The 24007-nt window shown below is 64.7% G+C and overlaps 1 protein-coding gene across 1 annotated transcript in view; it reads right to left on the bottom strand.

Moving 5' to 3' along the window:
- Positions 1 to 316: 316 nt before the first annotated feature.
- The window catches only part of PRR5 (proline rich 5), a 27114-nt gene continuing 3423 nt past the window's right edge, over positions 317 to 24007 (bottom strand). Inside the window, exons 2-8 of the mRNA XM_049626511.1 lie at positions 17970 to 18050; positions 12332 to 12380; positions 10839 to 10896; positions 6728 to 6819; positions 6184 to 6324; positions 2903 to 3038; positions 317 to 1298 (exon numbers count right to left, since the gene is read on the bottom strand). Coding sequence (XP_049482468.1) covers positions 823 to 1298; positions 2903 to 3038; positions 6184 to 6324; positions 6728 to 6819; positions 10839 to 10896; positions 12332 to 12380; positions 17970 to 18050 — 1033 coding nt within the window. The 3' untranslated portion in view covers positions 317 to 822. The remainder of the gene's footprint in view (positions 1299 to 2902; positions 3039 to 6183; positions 6325 to 6727; positions 6820 to 10838; positions 10897 to 12331; positions 12381 to 17969; positions 18051 to 24007) is intronic.

Here is a 24007-nt window from a genome sequence, read left to right as displayed (position 1 = left end):
GAATGGGGCCAGGGGGTTGGATTCTAACCTGGTGCAAAAACACCCCCCCCCCCCAGGAGAAACCCCGCACTCCCTTCGCCCCCTGGTGGCCACGCTGACCCCTGACCCTTTAAGAGTGTGCCCCTACCCGCTGTGGTCCCAGCCACTCCTGAGGCTGTCCAGCTCCTCCTCCAGGGGCCCCGCTGTCAGGATGGGACACAGAAACTAGGCAACGGGAGCCCCCACCCCCACCCCCCTGCTCTGGGAGCAGGGAGGGGTGGTCCCAGCGCGGGTGGTGGGTGAGATCTGAGGGTGGGGACCGCAGGAGGACATCTGGGGCCTGGCGTCGCAGACACGAGCTCAGGATGGGGGCAGACAGGTTTTATTCTATCCTCTTCCTGCCCGCGGCCGCCCTGCTGGGAGGGTCTGGGACAGGCTGGCACAAGGAGGTCACGTCGTGGCCTGAGGTGAGGGGAAGGGGGAGGGGGGTCTGCCACCGACCCCCCCCCCCCCCCCCCCCCGTTGCTCTGGGAGTCATTCCGGAGGCCTGGCTGAGCCACAGGATTCACAGTCTCTGCGGATGGGGACGCCGGAGGGCCAGAGTGGCCGTGTCTGTTCCGCGCACACGTGGCTGACCAGTGCCCCCGGGGGCCCGTGCGACCCAGCATGGGGTGGGGCCGGGGGCCGGGGCGGTGACGGTTTTTCCAGCAAAGACTCAGGAATGGCAGAAGGGCCGGGGCCCGTGGCGGACGGGATGGGACGGGACAGAGTAAAAAAAAAAACCTCTCGCACGCACGCACCCCACAGGCACACGCACACGGGGTCGGTGAAGACGCGAGGCCCTCACACGACGCTCTGCCGGTCCCCGGTCCCCTCGAGCTCAGCCGTGCCAGAGCTCCGACCCCGGCCAAAGTCAATGAAGATCCCTTCGGAATCCGAGTCCACGGACTCCAGGATCTGGTCCACCAGGTTCTCCGGGCTGGAGGAGGGAGGGGAGCCTCGGGCTGGGTCTGGGCAGGGCTCAGGGGGCTGGGCGGGGGGATACAGTCTGCTGGGGCAGGGCCCCGACGGGGGGACCGGAGAGTGTCTGAAGGCCGCGGTGGGGCCCTGGCCAGGCGTGTCGGAGAAGCCCTGGGGCTCGGGGAAGGACGTCATCTCGGAGACCGAGTGCCTGCGGATGCCCGGGCCGCCAGCAGCCGCGCCCTCGGCCTCGTGCTCTGCCACGGGGTTCAGCAGCGGGGTGTTGTAGCTCTTAGAGCGCACTACTGGGTTCTTGGCCAGGACGTCCCCTGAGCGGGAGCGACGCTGGAGGTGCTTCTCTGCAGAGACAGGCAGACGAGGGGTCAGGGCGGGAGGCGTCTACTCGGGAAACGGGGGCACCTGTGTGTTCCAGGCCATTCCTTCGCCAGCACCTGCCGTGTGCTTAGCTCTGCAGGAACGGGCGGCCACGGGGAAAAGCCCAGTGAGTGCAGATCCCCGGCCCAGCCCCACCTCACCCCTCTGCGGGGGCGGCCTGGCAAGTGAGGGAGGGGTGCACAGATTCCCACCCCAGCTCTGACACTGCATCTGGCCCGAGGAGACGCCTTCCTCTCCCTCCTGAGTCCCAGCCTCACCCTGGATGGGCAGGAGCTGGGCAGGGGTGGGGGGAGGGAGCGGGGGGGGGGGGGAGGGTGCTCAAGTCAACTGCTTGGTTCAAAGGTACACATGCCTCAGTTTCCCCACCTGTGCAGTCAAAAATCTTAGCCAGCACTTTCCAGGCAGACTCAGCTCCTGACTGGAGGAGTCCCGGGGTGTGTGTGGGGGGGGGGGGGGGGGGGGGGGGGGGGGGGGGGGAGGGGTGACAAGTCCACATGGGTGGGCCATAGGTCAGGAAGTGGTGAAATGCCAGGACAGAGGCAGGATGACAAAAGGCCTTTCCACGTGAGGTCGTGGCTGAGGTTTTATTCCGAGTGTGGTGTGGTGGGCGCCCTGGGCGGGGGGGCAGGAGAGGACAGCGGGGGTGGGAAGGGAGAGGTGGGCAGAGCTCAGGCTCCCACTCGGGGCCCTGCAGTTCCGCAGAGTGAACCCTAGGTGGCAGCACTGCGCACGGCCAGCGGCTCAGCGGCCTTTCCGGGGCGGGAGCCAGAGGCTCCTTCCTAGCCGGGCAGGGTCCAAGTTCTCCTCCCTGTGGCCCTCCTGCCTCTGTCCCCTCCGTCCAGGACGCTCTACGTGCACCTCTTCCCAGGCCTGGCTCCTCCTGGTCCTTCAGCTCAGCCGTCACCCTCCAGTCTGGCCTGGGCTTTCCACCCACAGGCCTCTTATCACTTGGGTATGGGTCACCTTGGGGACTCCTCTGGGGACTGTTTAGTCGTTGGTCTGCCTTCCCTGGTGGCGAGAGCCCATGTGGGTGGGGCTTGGTCTCTGCCGATCCCTCAGGGCCAAGAAGAGGGGCCGGCACATAGGAGCCACTCTGTTTACAGAGCTGAACGAACCAGCGGGCCCTCTGTTAAAGGAGCACCAAGCCAGGCAGCCTCACTCCCCCCTTCCCCCTCCCCTGCGATTCTGCAAACAAGGTAGGTTTCTCGGGCTCCCGGCCTTTGCACATGCCGCGGCCTCTGCCGGCCGGTCTCGACTTCCAGGACTGAGCACAGATGTGACCCCACTGGGAACACGGAGGCCCCTGCGGGGCTCTCAGGGGGGTCGACGCATCACCGTACACGGTGTCTGCCTGCCGGGCCCCCCTCAGTTCTTGAAGGAGGGACCCCAGGCCCTAGTGGGTCCGGGGCCCGGCACATAGCGGGGCTCCTGCTTTCATGACTGAAAAGCAAATGCCCAGTGGGGTGTGGTTCTGGCCGTCTGTTCACTGGGAGGCCTGGACCCTGGGCAGAGGTGCACGGGGCCAGTGATCGCCCAGCTTCCCGCCCCAGGCCCAGTCAAGCCCTACCCAGCATGCAGGAGTGTGTGAAGGGGCCCTCGCTGGAGTGGAGGCCATAGGTGCCCAGGTAGGGCGACACCACCTTCTGGATCAGCGTCTCCAGACATAGGTAGTCCTTGGTCACACCCCGGGACTCGTGCACCCCCTGCAAGAGAGGGAGGGAGGGAGGCAGGTGGTCACTAGATGGCCTGTTCCTTGACTCCCTGGCCCAGCCAGCCTCAGCTCAAAGGTCACCACAAACGGCCCGTCCCTTCTCCCCATTCCCACGGGGTCTCTGCCCCGATCGCAGGGCACACAGTGACCTCCCCCCTCTGCCCTCTCTCTCGAGTTGGGGCCGCCGAGTCCCTCTCCTGCTTCGACACCCCGGAGCCTGCCCCCGGCGCACAGCAGCCGGCGCGGTCCGAAAGCATGTGACGTCCCGTGGAAAAGGGCCCGGTGGCTAAGCCAGGCTGAGCACTCCGAGCTCTGCCCTTTGGGATAGAGTCTCCTCCCTCTGGGAGCCCTCGGGGAGACAGTAGCTGACCTCCCCCAGCGAGGGCAGCTCATGCCCTGGGGCCCCCTGCCCTCGACCCATAGAGCGCTACGGGCAGAGCAGGTCGAGCCAGCCCTGCCCCTCATCTGCCGGCCCGGCCAGGTCCCGTCCACCTCCTCCCTGAGCCCCCTTGTCCAGAGCTGTGAAGGGATCTCTACCCCCTCCGGTTCCATTAGGGCCAAAACCTGAGGAAGGCGGCCGCCCCCAGGACAGCCTTGGTCTTGCTGATGCAGGGAGTGGGGGTGGGCAAGCTCTGTGCCCCCAGCAGCCGAGGCAGAGGGCTGGCACATGGGAGGCCATTAGTGAGTGCTCGCCGAATGAACGTCTGAATCCACGGGAGCAGATGCCTCTCTTCTAGGGGGTTGCCAGCTGCTCACAGGACAAGATACACTTGGATGCAACGTGTCAAAAGACAGCTGCAGACGGCCAGAGAGTCCACCGACATGCTGCCCCCGAGAAACCCACACACAAATTAAAAGTAAGGGGCTGAAAGAGCCCTGCACGCCGACGCCAGTCACAGGAAAGCCGGAGCAGCTAAGCTGATTTCAGACAGGGTGGACTTCAGACCAAGGAAAGTCAGCAGGGGTCAAGAAGGTCGCTATGCCACGATGAAGCGGTCAAGTCTCTGGGACGACGTAACCACCTCTAATGTGCCTGCGCCCGACGAGAGCGTCAGATGGTGTGAGGCAAAACTCGCGGGAGTTAATCCGCTCCCTCGGTGGGGGAACCCCGTGCTCGCGCAGGGACAGACCGGCCCCGGCAGGAACTCGGGAAGGACACATCGAACTCAACACTACAGCCGATCGACTGGCCCTAATCGCCGTCCTTCACCCAACGAAGGCAGAACACACGTGTTCTCCTCCAGCCCACGCGTAACATCTGCCAAGCCAGACCACATTCTGGGCCGTAAAATACACCTAATTTAAAAGGATTAAAAAAAAAAAATCATACAATACCTGCTCTCGGACCACTGAACCAGGAGTCAAGAACAGAAAGATAACTGGGGGAAATCCCCAAATACGTGGAGACTAAGAAACTCCCTCACTTCTAAATGACACGTGGATCAAGGAAGAAAGCCTCACAAATATCTTAAAACGATTGGAAACAAATGAAAATGAAAACAGATCCACATTTACCGGATGCACTGAGAGCTGTGCTTTGAGGGCAAGCGTAGCCTCGAACGGATATATATTAGAAAAGACAAAGCGCGAAAGTCAGCCATCTAAGCGGAGACCAGAAAAAGAAAAGCAAAGGAAGCAGAAGATGAGAAACAGTAAGAGCAGAACTCAATGAGACCGAAACAGGGAACCGACAGAGAAAAAGCCAAAAGCGGGCTCTTTGAAAAGGTCTGTAATGTCGCTAAGCCTCCTGCCAGGCCAACCAGTAAAGGGAAGACACGAATTCCTAACGTTAAGAATGAGAGAGGAGCCATCACTACCGACGCCAAAGGTCTGGGGGACGGGATTCCACGGGCACCCCATAAGCCATCTAGATGGGCACGAGGGACCCCACATTCCCCGGAACTGCCTCTGGCCCCAGCAATGGTGGGGGGTGGGGGGAAGGGACTGACTGCTGGTGAAGCAAAGGGCACACAGTAGGCCCTCAGCACAGGCTAACCAGCATTTGTGCCTTCAGATCTATCTGGGACGAGTTCACTGGGGGTGTGAGAGGAGGTCGCTCAAAGCGCAGGCCAGGAGGAGAGTGGGGGAACGGTGCTAAGCCCAGGACGCTGCGTCAGGCACACGGGCCACCAGGGGGCAGCACCGCCCCAGCCTGGCCACCCACCTGGGTGCCGGGATCCAGGTGGGACCTCCGTCTTGGCCCCAAATCCCAGCCCGGCCACCGCGGGCTCCCAGAAGCACCACAGAGGGCTTTACGTCTGATTTCTCCCCCTCATCCTGGAACCTGCCCTGCAGGCAGGTGGTTCCACTGTGTCACCCCGGTGAAGAAAGAGGCTGAGACACCCTGCTTCCACCGGCCAAGGTCTAACCTAAACCCTTCAAAAGCCCGGCGGCGGGCCCGTCCCGTATCCTGCTTGGCTGCCAGGACGACCACCAGCTCTCACCTGCCGCTGGGACCCTTCAAACCCCGACATTCATCCGCCCTTCCCTTGCCCTGGAATCCGCACGGGCTGGGCTGCCCGGGACCCCGGGACCAACCTCGCAGACCCTGATCAAGGGTGCCCGCGTGCACGGTGGGGGTGGGGGGCGAGGAGGAAGAACAGGACCTCGGAGCCTGTCAGACGTGGGTGAGGCCAGGCCCTCTTGGCTCTGGGCAAGCGAGGATCCTATTTCCCACCTGTGAAACGGGGTGGTTGATAGTGCCTGCCTCCGTCCTGTCACCCTGGAGGGTAAGCCGGCAAACCGTGGGGTGCCGTGCCCGTCACGGGGCTTGGGGCGCAGCGGTTTGCAAAAGACCCTGTCTGCAGTAAAGGCTGTCGGTGGCCCGCCGGATCCTCTGCTGTCTCGGCCAGGCCACTCGCCCCCAGCTGCCGGCCCCCTCCCAAAGCCGCCCTCTCGGGGAGAAGCCACGTGCCCCGGAAACGTCTGGAACCGTCGCGGGGCGGGAGGGGCGTGAAGGCGCAGCCGTGGGCCCGTGCCCGCTCCCGGGCTCCGCTTCTCTCGAACCCCCCCCCCCCCCGTTGGCCGGGCCCGTGCCCCGGGCCTGGGGGGGCCGGGCCTGCCCCCCCCCCCCCCGCCCCCTCCCCGGACGCCCCCGACGCAGGAGCGAACGGTGGCCTCCCGGGGGCCCCGCCCACCTGCAGCACCAGCAGCATCTGCACGATGGCGGGGGGCACGCGGGCGTGGGTGCGGGCCAGCGCCCCCTCCAGCTTCACGCTGAGGGTGATGGTGTTCCGGAAGTGCAGCAGGGCCAGCTGGCGCACGGACGGCTCCTTGCCCTGCAGACACAGAACGGTGTGCCCCGCCCGGCGGCCGTCACGGGAGACCCCCGCCTCCCTCACCACACCCGGGGCCGCGGCCCCGCCGGCCCTCAGGCCCCTTCCACCCCGTCCTCCTCTCTGGATGACCCTCGTCCTGAAGACAGGGCCCCGTCAGCTTCCTCAGGCGAGGGGAGGGTCGCGGTCCCTGGCCGAGCCCCGACTGTGTGCTGGGCACAGCCTACTCCGTGCTGCTCAGGGCCTTACGGGGCCCGGACGGGGGGCACCGGCCTTCTTTCCAGACTGTGGGTGGGAGACAGGCTCTGGGAGGTCCAGGCACCTGCCCATCACCGGGCCGGGGGGCCTGCAGCGAGGCCAGCACGGGCCGGGCCCTGGGGGTCCCACAGCCGCAGGGGCCACTCGCCTGCACCGGGTAGAAGATGGCCTGCAGCGTGGGGAGCACGTCACTGAAGAAAAAGTCCCACGTCTCCGCCAGCGAGTCCAACAGTTTCTGTCCTGTGGGCACAGGGAGCCGTCGCTGCGCTTACCCTGAAAGGGCCGTGTCAGACCCTGCAGGCACCCCCCCTCCCCCGGGGTGGGAGTCCTCCCCCGTCCGCAGGAGGACACAGGAGCAGAGGGCCCGGCTCCGGGCCTCCCCCCCCCCCCGCCCCACCACCCCGGGAGGCGCCCCCCGCCCCCAGGTCGACAGCACAGAGCGTTCAGCAGCTCCGTGGCCCGGAGTCCGCCGTTCAGCCTCCCCACTAATAAAACGGGACAGTGAAAGGGCCACCTCCCAGGGCTGCAGGGATGAGATGGGCTGAAACGGGGCCTGGGGCGGAGAAAGTGCTGGTTAGTGCTGCCTGTTGGTTCCTGGTCCCTCGTCACACCCCAGGCCCACACAGGACCCCCCCGCCCCCGCCCCAGGAGCCGCAGCGCACATCCCGGTCCCATCCGATTCCCACGGTGACCCTCAAGCAGGTGGGGGATCCATCCACCCATGCAGGTGTTTCCAGAGCCCGCGCTGGGCACCCAGAGGAGCCTCAAAGGTCCCCAGACCCATCACAGGACACGGAAGCAGGACCCTGAATGGCAGCTATGAGCACAGTCATCTGTCCATTGAAGGGGTGACCTCAACGGGCAAAGAGTCGGAGTCTCCAAGAGATTCAGGCCGCGGGTCCCTGCCACCACGGGCTGCCTGAGGTGGGATCCGGGGAGCCAGGGAGACCACATCCAAGAGCAGCAACATGCCCCAGGCAGGAGAGGAAGTGGAGAGAACCAGGCAGGGAGGGCTTCCTGGAGGAGGTGCCATCCATCCAAGCTGATTTAGGAGGATGGTTTGGCCAGGCTGACTGACATCCTCGGGGTGGAAAGGAGGCACGTGGTCAAGCTCTGGGCATTTCCGCCAGCCCCGGGGAAGGAGCATCCATCCTCGGGGAGGACAGCCCCTGAGGCTGAGGACAGAGGTGTCCCCAAGCCGGCTCTGGGCTCCCCCAGCAAGTGCAAAGCGCCGAGCCCTCAGCCCCCCTGCCTGGACTGGACGGAAAGCGAGAATGAACGGCTGCGGGGTCTCAGACAAGCAGGCCCCGGGGTTTTGCCCCAAAAGCCTCTGTTTGGTGGGATCCCCCCCCCAACCCTCTGGGAGCCAGACTGGAGACTGGCTGGTTTTCCAGACCACACTGCTCACGTGGGGCTGTCTGGACGCTTCCACGGCAGCCAGGGGGCTGCACAGGGGCCTTTGCCGCTCCTCCTTACTTTCTCTGGTTTCTGGGCCCCACCCCTCCCCCGCCCATAAAGCCCCCCAATCTGCGTAGGGCTCCGGGAGGGGGCAGCCCCAGGAAAGCCCACCCAGCTGAGGTGGCGTGGCCTCTGTGCACGGCCAATCTGCCGGCACCGAGGCTCCGAGCCGGCGGCCGGCTCCTGACCCTCCCTGGGGGCCCACACCTAGCTCTGCGGAGCCCTGCCCTCCAGAGGTCCCTTCAGGTCCCCGCCGTCGGGGGCAAGAAGAAAGACGGCTCAGTTCCCTGGGCCGGCCGTGGGGTGGCTCTGGGCACCGGCCAGGCCGGCGTCCGCGGGCCGTCCTCCAGCCCACGGGGCGGAAATGCTGCGGAAGGCAGATGTCGTAAAACACAGACTCCGGGCCCCACGAGGGCACGAGGGGCCGGGAAGCACGGCCTCGCCCACTGGCCACGTTCTCCGCTGGGATCTAGGGGTGCCGGGGGAGGGGGGCGGTGACGGGGTGGTCAGTGGGCAGAGTCAGGCGGCACGGCGCTGGGGCCCTGCTCTGCTTTGCTGTGGGACCCCAGCGTGATCCTCCGTAGGGCGGGCGTCACGGGTGTCCTCATACACACGGGGCCTGGAGCCTGCGGGACACCCTGCGCCCCTCCGGGGAGGTCTCACGTGCCTGCCCGCTGAGGGGACTGTCCTGGCTGCAGCGAAGACCACCGAGCCACACCCTCAGAAATGGCCCAGGAGAGGGACTCCCCCTCCAGGCTGTCCCTCCGGACTTCCTGCTTCTCTCTCCGCTTGGGAGCTGACGTCCAAGGCCTCGCTGGAGGCCGGAGGGAGTGCGGGGGGGTAGGCAGCAAGGTCCTGGGGCCACCCCGTGTGAGACCACCCATCCCCCTCCAGCAGAGGCACAGGTGAAGACATGGCTGGCCACAGGGAGGGGTCTCAAGGAAGAGCTCCCCTGGGACCCACATGGGGGCAGGAGGCGGGTGGGGTGGGTTCCAGAGGCTGACCCTCAGGGCGCGGCATCAGCTGCTGTCCCCACGGTATGTACTGAAGGGGCCAAACGTCCTCCCGAACGGACCACGTTTTGAGACCTGACTCCAGGACCACCACCTCCGTGCAGCCCTCCCTGATTGCCAAGACGGAACGGACTCTTCCTTCCCCACGGCTTCCCTTCACCCTGACAGTCCTCACACTGAATTGCCACCTTCCGGTCCGTGTCTGTGTCCCCAGCTGGGCTGGATGGGAACTGCAGGCCAGGCCCTGCGGCCCCCGGACTGGGGCTCCATGCCTGCCCCCGAGGCCTGGGGAGGCCGGCTGGGGCCGGCACTCCCCTGCTGGGTGGCCTGGCGGACACGGCCGCTCCAGGCACGACTCCACTAAGCCGCACAAAGCTTCTCTTCTCTGAGGATCCCAGCCCCGCTGGTCCGGAGCTGGTGGGAGGCACAGCGCGCTGGAATGTGCCGAGTAAGGAGACGGGCGTGGGAGGGCGTCTCCGCCCGGCGCCAGACCCCCACTGCCCTGCCCGGCTGGCTTCCTTTGCTGCCTCCTCCAGGAAGCCAGCCTAAACCTCTGGCGGTCTCTGTCTCCGCCTCCCCTCGACTGGTTCTGGTGGCCCTTCTCGGGCTCCTGCCCCGAAGCTTCCGCCCGACAGAAGCAGGGGGTACAGGAAGACCGGGGGACAAGCGGCTCTGAGTTCAGCCGGCACCCACCAGGCCACTGGCCTCGGCGTCCTGCTCTGCGAAATGGGCTAGCACCCCTCCTTTCCAGGATCAGAGTGGGAACCGAGGCAGCAGCGTGGGCCCAGGAAGCAGGCCTGGGTGCCTCGGTTTCCCTCTTTGTGCAGCGGCTGCAGCGATGACGGCCCTTTCGCAGGGTCGTCGGGAGACCCAACGGATCGGTAGCCGGAAAACACTCAGGACGGTCCGGCACAGAGGAAGCACGTGCCCGGTGCCCGGTGCCTGGTGCACGGAACGTGCTCAGAAACGTTCTGGGGCTTGAACTCGGTGCAGGGCCTGCAACGAAACCGGCCTCGGAAAAGGCGGCGTGGTTTGGCCGGGTCCTCCCGTGACTCCATCTTTCCCTACGCCAATTCTCTCCTGCAAGGAGGCCGAGCGTCGTGGCTGCCCCGAGGCCGAGGGCGCGGGAGCCTGAAGATCCTTCCCTGCTTGCAGAGGCCCGCTGGAGCTCGTGGGGGCCGGGGCCGGGCTGGCCTGGGCTCGAACCTGCCCCCACCCTTTGCTCCCAGCGCGGCTGCAGACGGAGCCCCTGTCATCACTGAGCTGCCACTAGCCGTGAAGGGGACAAGGACCCGAAGGTCTCACGGGTGGGTGTGAACTTTAAAAGAGAAAACTCGTCTGGAAGGCCCAGGGCCAAGCTGAGGCCCCCCAAACCCCACAGGGCAGCTGTGCCCAGCCAGGGAGCAGCCCCCTGCCAGCCTCCCCCTTCAGGAGCATCAGGGCAAACCTCTGCCCTAAGCTAGTTCCCTGGTCCTCAAACTGGGGCTCCTCCGGGCTGCTGGGACGGGGTTCGCTGGCGGCAGAAGGCCCCGGGGGCAGCGAGGGGAGGCAGGGCCTTTCCCCCGATGGCTCTCAGCACCCCCGGGCTCTCGCAGGTCGTGGGAGGGCACACGCTCTCCCCAGTAAGGTCCCCTCCTGGGGTCAGACGTGGTCTTCCCGCCTCTCCTGCCCTCCCACCCAGAGCCCTGGGGGCACAGAAAAGGCCGGCAACGTCACGCCGCCCAGAGGCCACACCAGCCGGGAGGGTGGCCGGGCGCCCGGTCCCCGCCACGGGGCCGCCAGACTCACCCTCATAGAAGCGGATCTTGTCCCGCAGGATCACCATGCCTTTCGTCAGCAGCTGGTTCTGAAAGCCACACACAGAGATGCCGTCACTACTTTGGGGGGAGGGGCGGGGGCCGGCAGGCAAGGCCCCCGGAGTCCCCCAGCCACAGCTGAGGCCCAAGGGTGAACGTCAGCTCACCACCCCCCCCCCCCCCCCCCGGAGGGCAGTGACAACTGTCGGGGCTGGTCAGACGGGAGGTGGCCGCGGGGACCCCTCAGAGACAAGCCGAGTCGGGCGGGTGGCTGCCTTCACATCCCACGGCGAAGGAAGACCTTTCGGGCAAGAGGGGCCCCGTGCCAGACGTCCTGGCGCGTGAAGCGCCATCAGCGACCTGAGGCCCAAAGTGCGCGGTGCACGCGGTCACGCTGCCCCCGGGGTCTTGGCCGAGAACGACACCGTGTGGCCTCAGCACCACCAACAGCCAGAAGGTGGAAACAGCCCAGTGTCACCGACGGACGGGAGGACAAACAAAACGGGGTGTCTCCGCACAGTGGAATGTTATTTGGCCGGAAAAAGGAGCGGGGCCCTGATGGTCGCAACACAGATGCCCCTCGCTAAGGCCATGCTCGCGGGAGCAGCGGGCTCGAAAGGCCACTGACACGAAGTCTCCAGAATAGAAACATTCTGGCACAGAGAGCAGATGGCTGCTGCCAGGGGCTGCGGGGAGCAGGGAACGGAGGATGTTTAGAAACGTGGGGCCCCTGGGGCGCCTGGGGGCTCAGTCAGTTAAGCGTCCGACTCTTGGCCTCGGCTCAGGTCACGATCTCGCGGTTCGCGACTTTGAGCCCCACGTCGGGAGCTTTGCGTGGATGGTATGAGCCTGCTTGGGATGCTGCGTGTCCCTCTCTCCAAACAAATAAATAAGCGTTAAGAAATTATTTTTAAACGTGGGGCTTCCGCTGGGGAGGCTCTGGAACCAGAGGGGAGGACAAGGAGCCCCCCCGCCCCGAACCGCACGCTTTAAACGGGGGCGCTGCACGGGAATCACGCCGCGGCAAAGCTGTTAAATGAGAAGAGCAGCCCTGAACCCACGGGAAGGGGGGGCCCTCTGCCGGCCCCTCCTGGCTGGTGACCTGGACAGGCAGCATGTGTTCGTGACTCTGCAGGCCTGTTGGCCAGATGAGGTGTCACGGATGTCAACTGAGGCACAGCCGGGGACACAGAGGCCTCGCGTTGCTGACGCCACACGGTGACCCAAATGCGGACGTCTGGGAGCCCCCAAGGCCGGTGTTCCAGGAGGCGCACAACCCCTAACGACCCCGAATGCTGATACTTTACCTGCCCGTCGCCGTTAACCTTCACGACAATCCACGCTGCACAGATGGGGAAACTGAGTCAAGGGGAGGCAGAGCCCCGAAAGCCTGTGCTCCACACGCCCACCGAGAGCGGGTGACCCCAGCCCTTCTGGCCACCGCGGAAAGCAACCCCGGCCCCCTGGAGGGCACAGACCACCCACCTGCAGATACTCCGTGAAGAAGGACCCCAGCTCTGTCTTCAGCAGCTGCCTGCGGGCAGGAGGGGACACGACAGTGAGCGGCAGCAGGACTCAGAGGCCACGCGGTGGGGACAAGGGGGCCGGCTGGGCAGCGGGAGGCTGGCCTGTCCCACCTGCCCCAGCCCTGCGGGGGCTCGGTGGGCCTCGGGCCTCCGCGGCGTTCAGCTGTGGCTCTTTACACACCCGCCGCCACCTGCCACACCTCCCCGGAGGGCGAGCACCTCTCACGTTCTTGGGGAGACCCCCCCCCCCGGCCGTGCTGGGCCTCCACCACTCGGCTCACCCCTTCTTCCGCCTGCCCGGCCCCGGAGCTCGCCGCCCCGCACCCTCTGGGCTCTCTCCTCCCGCTGTAGGTGCTGAGTATGGTTCCCTTTTACAAGTGAGGCAAAGGAGGCTCAGAGAGGTCAAGGGACTTGTCCGAGGCCACACAGGACACACCGACTTAGGATCCAAACCTCGTCCTTTGTACATATGTTGACAATTCACTGCGCCGCTCTGGGGGCAGAGAGAATGGCGGGCGTCCCGTTCCACACCACGCACAGCCTGGAACAGGTCAACGGTAGGCCCAACGCTCAACCTCACGTCTCCTCTCGGCCTTGTAGCTGTGTGTGCGCATGTGCGGGCACGCCTGGGGGGCACTGAACTCGCCTCCCTCCCCCCCACTAAGTAGGTGCTCTGGTCCTCAAAGGCCTTTTAGGGGTGGCTACATTCTACCTTCCCAGTGGAACTGAAAGCGGGACCCCGGCTCAGGGCTGGCTGCCCCCCAGTGGGGGTGGGCCCCCGGGGCTAAGTGACGCACAGAGGACAGGTGGCTTGTGGGAGGTAGCTAGCACCCCAGCGGCTGACCGGCTGTCCTCCCTGGTGCCTGGGGCTCGGGCGGGATCCAGAGGAGAAGAGATGGGGCCGGGGGCACAGGGAGGGACACGTTTCCTGACAGCTCCCGGGGGCCACAGCCAGGCCAGGCACAGACCTAAGCTCTCAACCGCCTGACAGGTGGGGCTGGTGTCCCTGGACGGGATGGACGAGGAACCTGCCTTTCAGAGCAAAGGCAGCCCCGGGGCCCTGTCCCACGCCCCTGGCGGGCAGCTTCTCTTACCACGGGACCCACACTACGTCACAGCCCGATGCCGTCCCCGCGTAGCGATGAAGTTAGCAGCGGGGGCGCTCAGCAGGCTGAGCTCTGCCGGGACAGCGAGGGGACGGGGTGCTGACCCGTCTGAAGCCAGGTGACCCTCTGCCGCCAGCCCCCAGCCCCAGCCCCTCCACCTCCTCCCAGCTGTCTGGGTTTCCAAGGACCAGATGTGACCTCAGCTCCTCGTGTGACCCCCCCCACGTCCAGCCTCGGTGTCTGTCTCAAGGTCACCACACGCAAGACACGAGGGGCCGCTCTGGGCAGGGCCAGGGAGCAAAGGGCGAGGAGGGAGGGTCTTGTTTTGGGCCCAAGGCTGAGTCTTCTCAGATAGCCCCTCCCCCGACTGAGCTCCAGGACCCTCATCTGGGGTCTGGGACGCGACAGAAGGGCCCAGGCTGTCAAGTGAGGGCACGGCTCACCCTTGATGTATACAGCACCTGCTGTATACAGGGCTCAGTGAAGCCCTCCTCGCCCTCTCCCTGGCCCATCGCTGGTGGAAGTGTGTATGAACATGAATGAATGAATGAATGAATGAATGAATGAACGAATGGTCTCCTTCAGGGCGGAGCAGACCCTCTGCCCCGCTGCTGACCCGCTACATGAGCCCAAGGGCACGTCCGGCCGAGCGTCCCCCAATGTGTGCCCACCGCCTCTCCCAGTTGCCGACGAAGGGAACCATGGCCGTTCCACAGATGCGGAAACTGAGGCCCGGGGGAGGGCAAGTGGTGAGGTCCCGTGGGGCCTGCTGGTTAGGCTGCTCCTGTACCCACAGGGGAGCCTCCGGGCGGCTTCTGCACCCTGGGACACCACTTGGGGAAGGCGCCGCAGGGGGACCGGCCTGGGTGTCGTCTGAGGGGCCGCGGCCACGGCCACCCACAAGCACCCACAGGCTCCCGCACGGCCCTCAGGACTCCACGAGCCCCCTGGCCCCAGGCACACCAGTAGCCGTTCCGTCGAATGTTGGGGGAGAGGCCGCCCCAGACAGTCACCCTGGCAGGAGCCGCAGGGTCAGGGCAGGCACAAGGAATGCAGAACGTACAGCGGCCTGGGTTGCTGGGCCTGGGGCAAGAGGCCTTGCACAGCTGAGCACAACCAGGGCAACCGGGGGCCTGACTGTGTAAGAAGGGGGGCTGCGGGGCGCCGGGGTGGCTCAGTCGGTTAAGCGTCCGACTCCTGATTTCAGCTCAGGCCATGATCTCGAGGTTCGTGGGTTTGAGCCCCGCACTGGGCTCTGCACTGACAGTGAGGAGCCTACTTGGGATTCTCCCTCTCTCTCTCTCTCTCTCTCTCAGCCCCTCCCCTGTGCCCACTCTCTCTCAAAGGAGATAAGCACTTAAGAAAAGGGAAGCAGGGGCTGCACAAGTCCTGCAGGGGCAATGCCATCCGAAGTGGGGTAAAAAGAGGTCGGGGTGCTTAAGCACGAGTCCTCTGCAACCCAGAGTGACTTATTCTCTATCTGGACAAACTATCCTGCAAAACGTGTCCGTCTGGGGGGGCCTCAGGAGAAAGGTGGTCAAAGGAACCGCTGAAGAGCGAGGGCTAGCCCCGCGGCCCGGACCCCGCCGAAATGAAACCTGCGGGCTTCCAAGGTCACTACCGAGAACACGGGCGTACATCTCACTGATGGGGGCACGGATGTGCAAATCGGTACGTGGCGGGGGGGTCTAGATCCAGAATATATAAAGAACTCCTGCGATTCAACAACAACAAGATAAACGATCCCACTGAGAAATGGGCCGGGGACGCGGGGACACATCTCCCCCCAAGATGATACGCAAATGGCCAACGGGCACGTGATGCTCCTGTCGTGCGTCATCGGGGAAACAGGAGCCCAAACCACAAGACAGCACTTCCCTCCACCCCCCACAAGCGCCGTTAGCAACGCCCCCCCCGCCCCCCCCTCACCCCGACCGTTCCCCCCCCCCCCCCCGGGGAGAAGGTGGTGGAGCAGGGCCCTCAGACGCAGCTCGCAGGAAGGAAGCCGGTGCGGCTGCCGTGGAGGGAGGCCGGTGGCTCCTCAAACCACAGCAGTGACGCGATGCAGCCGTCCGCGCCCAGGTGCGCCCCCGGGAGAGACGGAGACGCACGTCCCCACCAAACCCTGCACGGCGCGTTCAGAGCGGCGCGTCCGTGACAACCCAGAGGTGGCCACGACCCACAGATCAGTGGTGAGCAGACAAGCAGAGCGCGGTTTCCCGAGCAGGGGGTATTACTCGGCCATGACGGGAATGACTAGTGACACAGGCTCGGACGGGGACGAGCCCTGAAGGTACCGGGCTGCACAGAAGGAGCCAGACGCAAAAGGCCGCACGCACGTTGCGCGATTCCGTTCCGTGAAACGTCCGGGACAGGCCAAGGTACAGAGATGGAAACTTGACTGGTATTTGCCAGGGGCTTGGGATGGGGGGGGGTGATGAAAACGTTCTGGAATGACACAGGGGTGAGGGTTGCACCACTCTGTGAATATGCTAAAAACCACTCAACTGTGCATTTTTAAAAAGTGAATGATATGTCGGGGCGCCTGGGTGGCTCAGTCGGGTGAGCGTCCGACTTCGGCTCAGGGCATGATCTCGCGGTTCGTGGGTTCGAGCCCCGCGTCGGGCTCTGTGCTGATGGCTCGGAGCCTGGAGCCTGCTTCAGATTCTGTGTGTGTGTGTCTCTCTCTCTGCCCCTCCCCCGCTCACGCTCTATCTCTCTCTGTCTCAAAAATAAAAACATTAAAAAAAAAGTGAATGACATGTCAAAAAAATATATATATGTATATACATATGTAAAAAACAAAGAAGAAAGGGTCATGGCCAGACATCAGAGTCTTGTTACTATTCACCATCTCTGGACTTGGCCATGCCTGGGCACAGCCGGGGAATGCCCGCGCCCCCTGCCCCCCTCGACCCCAATCTCACTCCCAGCCACGAGAACCGAGGTGGACGTTCAGGTGACGGTACGATCAATGGTTCCCGTCACAGGGCTCTCTCGTGAGATCAAAGCTAATGACCGGCGACGGATATCACGCATAATTAAATTCACTTGACTTAATGTGGCCATGTGATGGAGAAAAGGAAGAGATGGGGGGCGGGGCAGGGGGGCAGGCCCGAGAGACCCACAGGCCCTGGGGTCAGGGACCTGAGTCTCCGTTCCACTGACCAGCCCCGTGAGCACGAGCAACCTGCGATCTCTGTGCCTCAGTTTCCTCATCTGGAAAATGCAGACGAGAAGGTGCCCACCCCTCAGGGCTGCCTCAGTAAGGGTTCTGGGGCTGGAGAGGGGAGCCTAGGGCCCCGGGGGGCTTGTCTGTTCCCCCCACCTCCCTCGAGAGGCCGCCTGCTCTGGAGGTACAGTCCCTGTGGGGAGGCGGAGGTAACAGAGAGCCAGATAATCGTGACCACTGTCTAGGCCACTGGGGGGGCAAGGACGTGCCGGGGGGGGCCTCGCTGGCTGGCTTGTTCCTGGATTTAGAAATATCTCCCCTTGCTTTGTTGTTTAGACATCCAGCAGATTCCTCAGGCTTCCTACGAACTCCTGTTTCCTTAAGGGGGGGGCGTGGTGAGGAACACGGGCTCCTGGGGCCCCACCCGTAGCAGCCAGATGAGCCCCTGGCCGGGTCACACGGAGGGGGCCCGGGAAAGGCAACAAGCCTCTACTCTGTGACTTCGGCTGCTCCTTCCCCTCCCTGGGCCTCACTTTCTCTCTCTGCAAGGGTCCCCTCAGCCCTGCCACTCAGCTGGGGTGCTCTGTATGCGAACGATCCCTGTCCCTATCGTCCCTCATTCCCACCTTGGGCCGATGAAGACCTGGGCTGCCTATTCTTCCCAGACGCTGGCACGGGGACAGGGTGGCATGGGGACAGGGCGGGAAGGGAAGGGCACAGCGGTAGGAAATGCCTCCCTGAGCAGCTGTGTGACCCTGGGCAAGTCTCTTGACCTCTCTGAGCTTCAGCCTCCTCCATCACAAAGCAGGACGAACGTGGCTGGCCTTGCGGATCCCCCGCAAGTGACGATGGGGTCCGGCCCACAGCGGCAGCTCTGAGCGGCTGGTCTGTCTCAGGCTCCCTCACCAGTGCTCACTGGTTGGCCATTCACAGGAAATGAGGGGCGTTCGGCCGGGTTGTGACTGCCTTTCCGGGAACGACACTCCCGTCATTAGACAGGTGGGTCCTTCCTCTTTAACAGAATAATATCCTTCGTGATGTTCAGAACCAGCGGGGAATGTGGGTGTTCTCTTGAGCCACTGTCCAAGTCCCACCCTGCTTCCCCCGAAGAGAAAGTCCTCAGGACGGGTGGGGGGTGAAGGTCCAGCGGGCTCAAAAGCCACACGACCAGGGCCCGTAGTCAAGGTGCACACGGTGGCCCAGGGGTCACTGCCCACCGTGGCTTTAAGGGTGGCGTCTCAGGTGTGCCTGGGGGACCAGGGTGTGGCCGCGGCCTCCCTGCCGCTCACAGGCCCAGGACGGGACACGGGGCCACTCACCGGACGCCTTCGTTGAGGCTGAAAAGCTCCTGGTCGGGCAGCCCCTTGCGCTGGAAGACGGCAATGACCCCGTTGTGGATGCTGCAGGTGGGAGAAAGAGATGTGTCATCGGGGCCCCGAGACCCCCTCCCCGCCTTCCCAGGCCTCCCTTCTGCCTTGCCTCTTCCCAGCAGCCCACCCTGCTCTGCTCCCAGGACAGAAAAGGGCCCGGTCAGAAGCAGGTGCTGGCTTTTACCAGGCTGTCCTCCTGGGACCCTGTCCACACCAAAGGCTGAGTTCCCATCTCACTGCTGGGGTCGAGCCCTAGCCCCCGCCTCCCCAGAGCCCTGGGCCCGAGTCACCAAGGCACCTCCCAGTCACCTCCCCAGGAGGTCTCACGTAGCCTGCCCACACTCTGCTCCCCTTCCTGTGTTCTCGAACCCTCTATTCCCGGGCACACCCTTTGATCACCAGTCCCACCCGCTGATGTGTCCAAGCCTGGCGCTCACTGTGGGTTTCCCGGTGCCCCCTCCCGGCTCCTGGCATCCCTGAGCACTGGACGCTCACGTTATCTGTCCCGCTGGGGATGGGGAAGCTGCCTCTGGCCCCAGGGCCTTTGTACACGCCCTTTCTGCTGGCTGCTCCTCCCCCACTTCACATTTACCTCCTTTAGATCACGTGTTGTTGCCAGTTTTCACGGCACTTGTCCGTGTGTAACCACACGTTTATGTGTGACTTGATTAACTTGTTGCCACCATTATCTACAAAGCCCTAGAGCCCAGGGTCCTGCGTTGTTCGTGACTCGCCTGTATATACCCAGCACCCGGCTCGAAGGAGAAGCTTGTAAACATCTGGTGAAAATTTATCCTTGACTATCCCTCGTCCTCCAAAGCCAATCTATCCTGAAGTCTGATCCCTTTCTATCGCCTGGATCTCCGCAGCACCCCTCCCCTCCCTGCAAGCCAGGGCCCCTCCCTGCATGCCTGGACCTATAACACCAGCCCTGCCTCCCTACTGCCTCAAGTCAGGGAGTCACCTCCCTGACCAGGGTCTTGTGAGGCCTTCACTGTCCTCAAGATACAGCCCAAGGCCTGGACATGGCATTCAAGGCTCCTCAGGAATGCCCCCTCCCTGCATTCCGGGGCATCCTACACTCAAGTCTCAGAGTTCTGGACCTGCCCGAGGCTGCCACACCTCCGGGTCTCTGCACCCACTGCCCTTTCTCCTGGAAGGCCCTTCGCTCCCCTATGAGGCAAGCAACCATTCATATTAAAGACCCAGCTCAGAAGCCACTGCCTCCAAGAAGCCCTCCCAACTTCCCGCCTTTCCCATGAAGACTCCCGTTCTGCAACCTTCCTGATTCACTTTCCTGTTAGCACTGCTCCCCCGCCCCCTCCACGAGAACCGGGTGTGGGTGGCTCCACCCCCCTCCACCTAGGACCCAGTCACTGCTGTAAAGCTCACAGACCTGCTGCTGTGGTTCTCAGGGCAGAGAGGACGGCTGGACCCACGCTGCCACTCCCATCACGGATCGGGCAGCAGCCACGAAGCTCCCGATGCCTGTCTGTCTTCATTGGCTCTACCTGTCCTGGGAATGTGGACTGGCCCCCCACGTCCCAGATGGGGAGACAGAGGCTCATAGAGGCCAAGTCCCCTGCGGGCAGGCACAGAGCTCCCCACCCGATAGCTGCTCCCTCTCTCCATGCAGCCTCCCCACAAAGAGCCGGGTCTGGGCAGGGCTGGGGCGCGAAGGGGCCGTGCCCACCAGGAGTTACCAGCGTCTCAGCAAGTGCTGGCAGAGACGGGGAGGGACACCAGTCACACGACCTGGGATGCCCAACTACCCCAGGCCTGGAGTCGGAATGCCACGTATTCGTGTGTCTAAGACACGTGTCCTCCAACTTCTGTTTCCCGTCTCTGAAAGGGGGTCACGAGTGTGCCTGCCCCCCACCCCCTGGGCTGCCGTGAGGAAGAAATGCCTGGCCAGAGCCTCAGGGCGTGGTGGGGCCCGGACCGCGCTCGCCTCTGTTAGAAGTCCCCGCTGGCCCCGGCCCTGCCACTGTGTCACCGTAAGGCTGCTCCCCATCTACAACCCAAAGAGATAAAAGTCCGCCAGGAAGCCAGTGGTCCTCCAGCAGCCACGCTGAAGTCCCTACAGCTGCAAGATCACTTCTGGCCCTGTGGGGGCTGCTGGGGGGCCGCGCCGCCCTCAGGCAGAGGTGACCAAGAACGGAGGCCCCAAGGTGGGAGGAAGCCGGTGCAAGCCGAGCCCTGGGCGGCTCATCGCACAGACCTGCTCCTGGCGGCCTGCCGGTGGCCCTCCTCCTCTTCCGGTCAGCCTTCCGGAGGGACCCCAGCCCAGGGGTGACCCTACACCTGTGTCACATGCATCACCCCCTCCTGCCTCAGGGCCTTTGTCCTTGCTGTCCCGCCCACCCGCCCCCGCAGACCTCACCCCCTCCCCTGGCCCCCGAGTCAGGTCCTTCCTTCCTTCCTCACCCTGCATTGGAGAAAAAGTTGACCTCGGCCTTCTTTGAGGAGAGGGGAGGCCTTTGGCTTTACTATGTAGCCCTGGTCCCTGACCCCCAGGCTCGCGCTGGGGCTGCACGGGGAGCCTTGGCCAGCAAGGACCCGTCAGCGAGGGAGTTTATCACCTCCCTTGACTCTCCCAACGCCTGTATCTGAGCAGCACCCCGCCCAGCCCAGGGGTGGCCCTCGAGCTCTCCCACCCCTCCCCCATCCCGCGAACCCGGGCCACCTGGGCCCCCGGCTTCCCCATCCACACAGTGGATTCCTAGCTGCGACCTGCCTGTGGGATTCTACAGCAGTGACTCCGGGGAGGGGCGTGTCCCCCGGACCCACCACCGCTCAGCGTCTGCTCTGTGGTTTCTCTCTATCTCTGCCTTCTATAACCACCGTACGGGGTGAGCTGTCACACCCAGGCTACGGAAGGAAACACCGAGGCTCGAGGCTCGAGGCTCCGACACGCAGCGCCGCACTGGGTGGCTGGGAAACCGCCTCCCGCCCGGCCCCTGCCCACACGGGGACCCGCACAGGCAGCGCCCTGCTCCCTCCAGCTGTGGCCTGAGATCTCATTCCTTTGCGCACTCCAGGTCGGGCAAACCAAAAATCTTGCTGTGAGCCACTCGGGGAGGGGAAGGGTGGGGGGGGCGAGAGGGCCTCACGTGACTTACCGTCTCCCCAAAAATAGAAGTGAAACCCCAGCCACCCCGGTCTGGGGCCTCCGGACCAGGGGTGGGCCGGCCCAGCCTCGGGCCCTGGCAAACGGTCCCAAGGAAACCACAGGTGGCCTCTGAGGGCACTTTCGGGGGAGGCCTGAGTGGAGCTGACCCATGGCCTCCCCTCAGCTGGGCAGTCCCTCACGGAGCGTGTCCCCCTCCCCAGCGCACGAGGACAGGAGGGCAGGGCCAAGTCCCGGCATCTCTTGCCTGGGCACCGGGTGTGTACAGGGTGAACGGGAGAAGGCGCGAGACCCCCCGGTGAGGCTTCGGGGTGTCCTGGGCAGTGCTGAGACCTGCTGTCACCAGGGCTGGCCTGGACCACACGGCCCAGGAAGAGGGCGGGGCGCAGCCAAGCCGGGAGAGGAAAGGCTGGCTGTAGGGCTCCCGGGGGCACTTGCCCGGGGCCACCCTGGCTTGGGCTGGCGCCCGTGTGGGGCTGCAGGCCGAAGGGGCCCCCGTGGCTGGTTCTCTGGCCCACCATCACCTTTCTTAGTGCGGCCCACCTGCCCATACGGGAAGCCCCAGCAGAGAGTGAGTGGATGTGGACCCACCTAAAGCCAGGCTTCTGGTTGGTCAGGCGGATGCACCTCCCTGGTGCCCTGGAGGCAGAGCCCTGTCCTTCTCCGGCGCCTACCCTGATTTGGACCCCGGAGATCTCAGAGGACACAGAGAGGAGGGCAGGTGCCCCCAGAAGGCCACCCCAGACCCTGAGCGGGGTGGCCACCTCCTTGGGCCCCTCCCAATGGTGTCCAGGCCTGGTGCATCTCACGGGCTCCGTGGGAAGGGATGGTCGAGTAAGTGATGAAGGGCAGGTGAGCTGGGCTCCACTGGGTCCCCATGGGGCCCCCAGGCTCCTCCTGCCACCCCCCGACAGCTGGGCTCTGGTCCTCCCTCTGCCCCGTCCCTCCAAGGGCAACCAGATGGAGCCCCGATGTCCTCGTCAGTACCCCGGGAGTCACGCCCAGCCCGGCCTCCTGGCTGTTCTAGCCGCTCTAGGCGCAGTGCCCACGGCCTCCTCCGCACGTCTAGGTGAAAGGCAAAGGAGGCAGGTGACTTGGAATCCAACCCTGCCCCCAGGCCAGGCCCCGAGCGGACCCTCTGGAAAATGGGGGTGATGGTGCCCCTTCCAGCCCTGTACCAGCTTCCTCTGCCCCTCAGCAAACAGGTGTCGCTCACATCCCGGTTTCAGTCCACCCTGCTGATTCACATGCTGCCCCCCCCCCCCCCCCCCCAGCAGGGTTCCTGGCTGAGCAGGAGGGACCCAAGGCCACCTCTGCTCCTCCCTGGGCACCCGGCAAGGGCTCTGACCCACTGGTCCTGACCACAGAGGGGACCGTGGAGTGCCCACGTCCTCGAACACCTGCCTGGACTTCACACCGCCCTTCGCAGTGGCGAGGCGGGTGCGGGATGCCGTGCTGGGGAGGGCTGCAGCGGGCCTGAGCCCGGGCTGGTGGGTGGGAGAAGTGACGACCCAGAGCACGTGGGGGGGGGGGGGGGGTGTATGAGCGTCACGCATGCCGCAAACACAGTGGCTCACAGCGACCCAAATGTGTGTTCTTAGGTTTTCGAAGGCCAGAAGTCCTAAGTCAGTTTCACGGGGCTGAAATCAAGGTGTTGGTGTGACTGGCTCCGGGGAGAGTCTGGCTCCGGGCCCTGCCCGGTTTCTAGAGGCGCCCACGTTCCTCGGCCCGGCCTCCTCTCTCTGTCCTCACAGCCGGCCGCGTGGCGCCTTCGGTCTCTCTGATTCTACCCCGCCACCTCCTTCCCTGACGCCGCCCCCCCCCCCCCCCCCCGTGCCTCCCTCTTGCGAAGACCCTCGAGACGACACCGGACCCCCATCTCGAGATCCTTAACTCGGTCACACCTGCGAAGTTCCTTCCGTAAGCTACCACATGCACAGGTTCTGGGGGGCCAGGGTGTTGACATGTTTGGGGGGGGCATTGCTTTGCTGACCATACCCAGGCTGCCTTGGGGCGGGCGGGAGGCTCAGGACCCAGAGCGAATAGGCAGGGGCCAGGTAGGGGAGCCAAGCACAGGCCCCCAGCAGCCTCTGGCCCCCACTCCCAACCAAATGATCACCCTGGAGCCTTCAGCCAGCCTCCCGTGGCCCCTCAGAGACCCCCTGAGGTGTCGGCAGAAACGCAGACTTCGGAGTCAGCCCCAGGTTGGATCCCCGCTTCTGCCCTGACACGCTGTCACCCACCTTTCTTGGTCCCTGGGCAGTGACCTCAAGCTACCCCTGGGGCAGGCGCCCCCTGCCCCCGCCAACCCCCCCCCCCCCGATCTTGGGCAAACCCCCCCCCCCCCGCCTCAGTTTCCCTATCTGTAAGCTGAAGACAATTATCCCAGCCTTGGAGGGAGATGATGGGATGATGGGGAGTGAGTATCACACGCAGGCAGTGTGCCTGGCACCACAGGGGCACACACTCTGCCCTGCTTGGGGCCTCCCCTCCCACACTGAGCAGGTGGGGTGGGCACTGGGATCTCTAGACCTCAAGCATTCGGGAAGATCCAGGCCTGGCAAGGAATAGCGAACTCCCGGATGGTTTACACCCTTTGGCCCAAATGCATGCACAGGGGACCTGTGCTGGGGAGGCCTTTAGGGCCAAGGTTTGGGGAGCTCCCTCTCGCCCCTTGGCTGGCCCCTCAGCTCAAGGGCATGACCTTCATGGAGCTAGAGACCCCACGCCTGCATGGGGTCCAGAGGCAGTGAGGAGCTAACTGGGGCTGGCCAGGGGAACGCGTGGACAGAGCGGGACACGGCCTGCCATGTCCCGGCCCTCGAGGAAGCGGGGGGGGGGGGGGGGGGGGGGGGGG

The sequence above is a fragment of the Panthera uncia genome, chromosome B4 (assembly GCF_023721935.1).
Source record: "Panthera uncia isolate 11264 chromosome B4, Puncia_PCG_1.0, whole genome shotgun sequence".
Taxonomy (NCBI): Eukaryota; Metazoa; Chordata; class Mammalia; order Carnivora; family Felidae; genus Panthera; species Panthera uncia.
The sequence above is the reverse complement of the archived record's forward strand: the minus strand, read 5'-3'. Positions and strand labels throughout refer to the sequence as shown.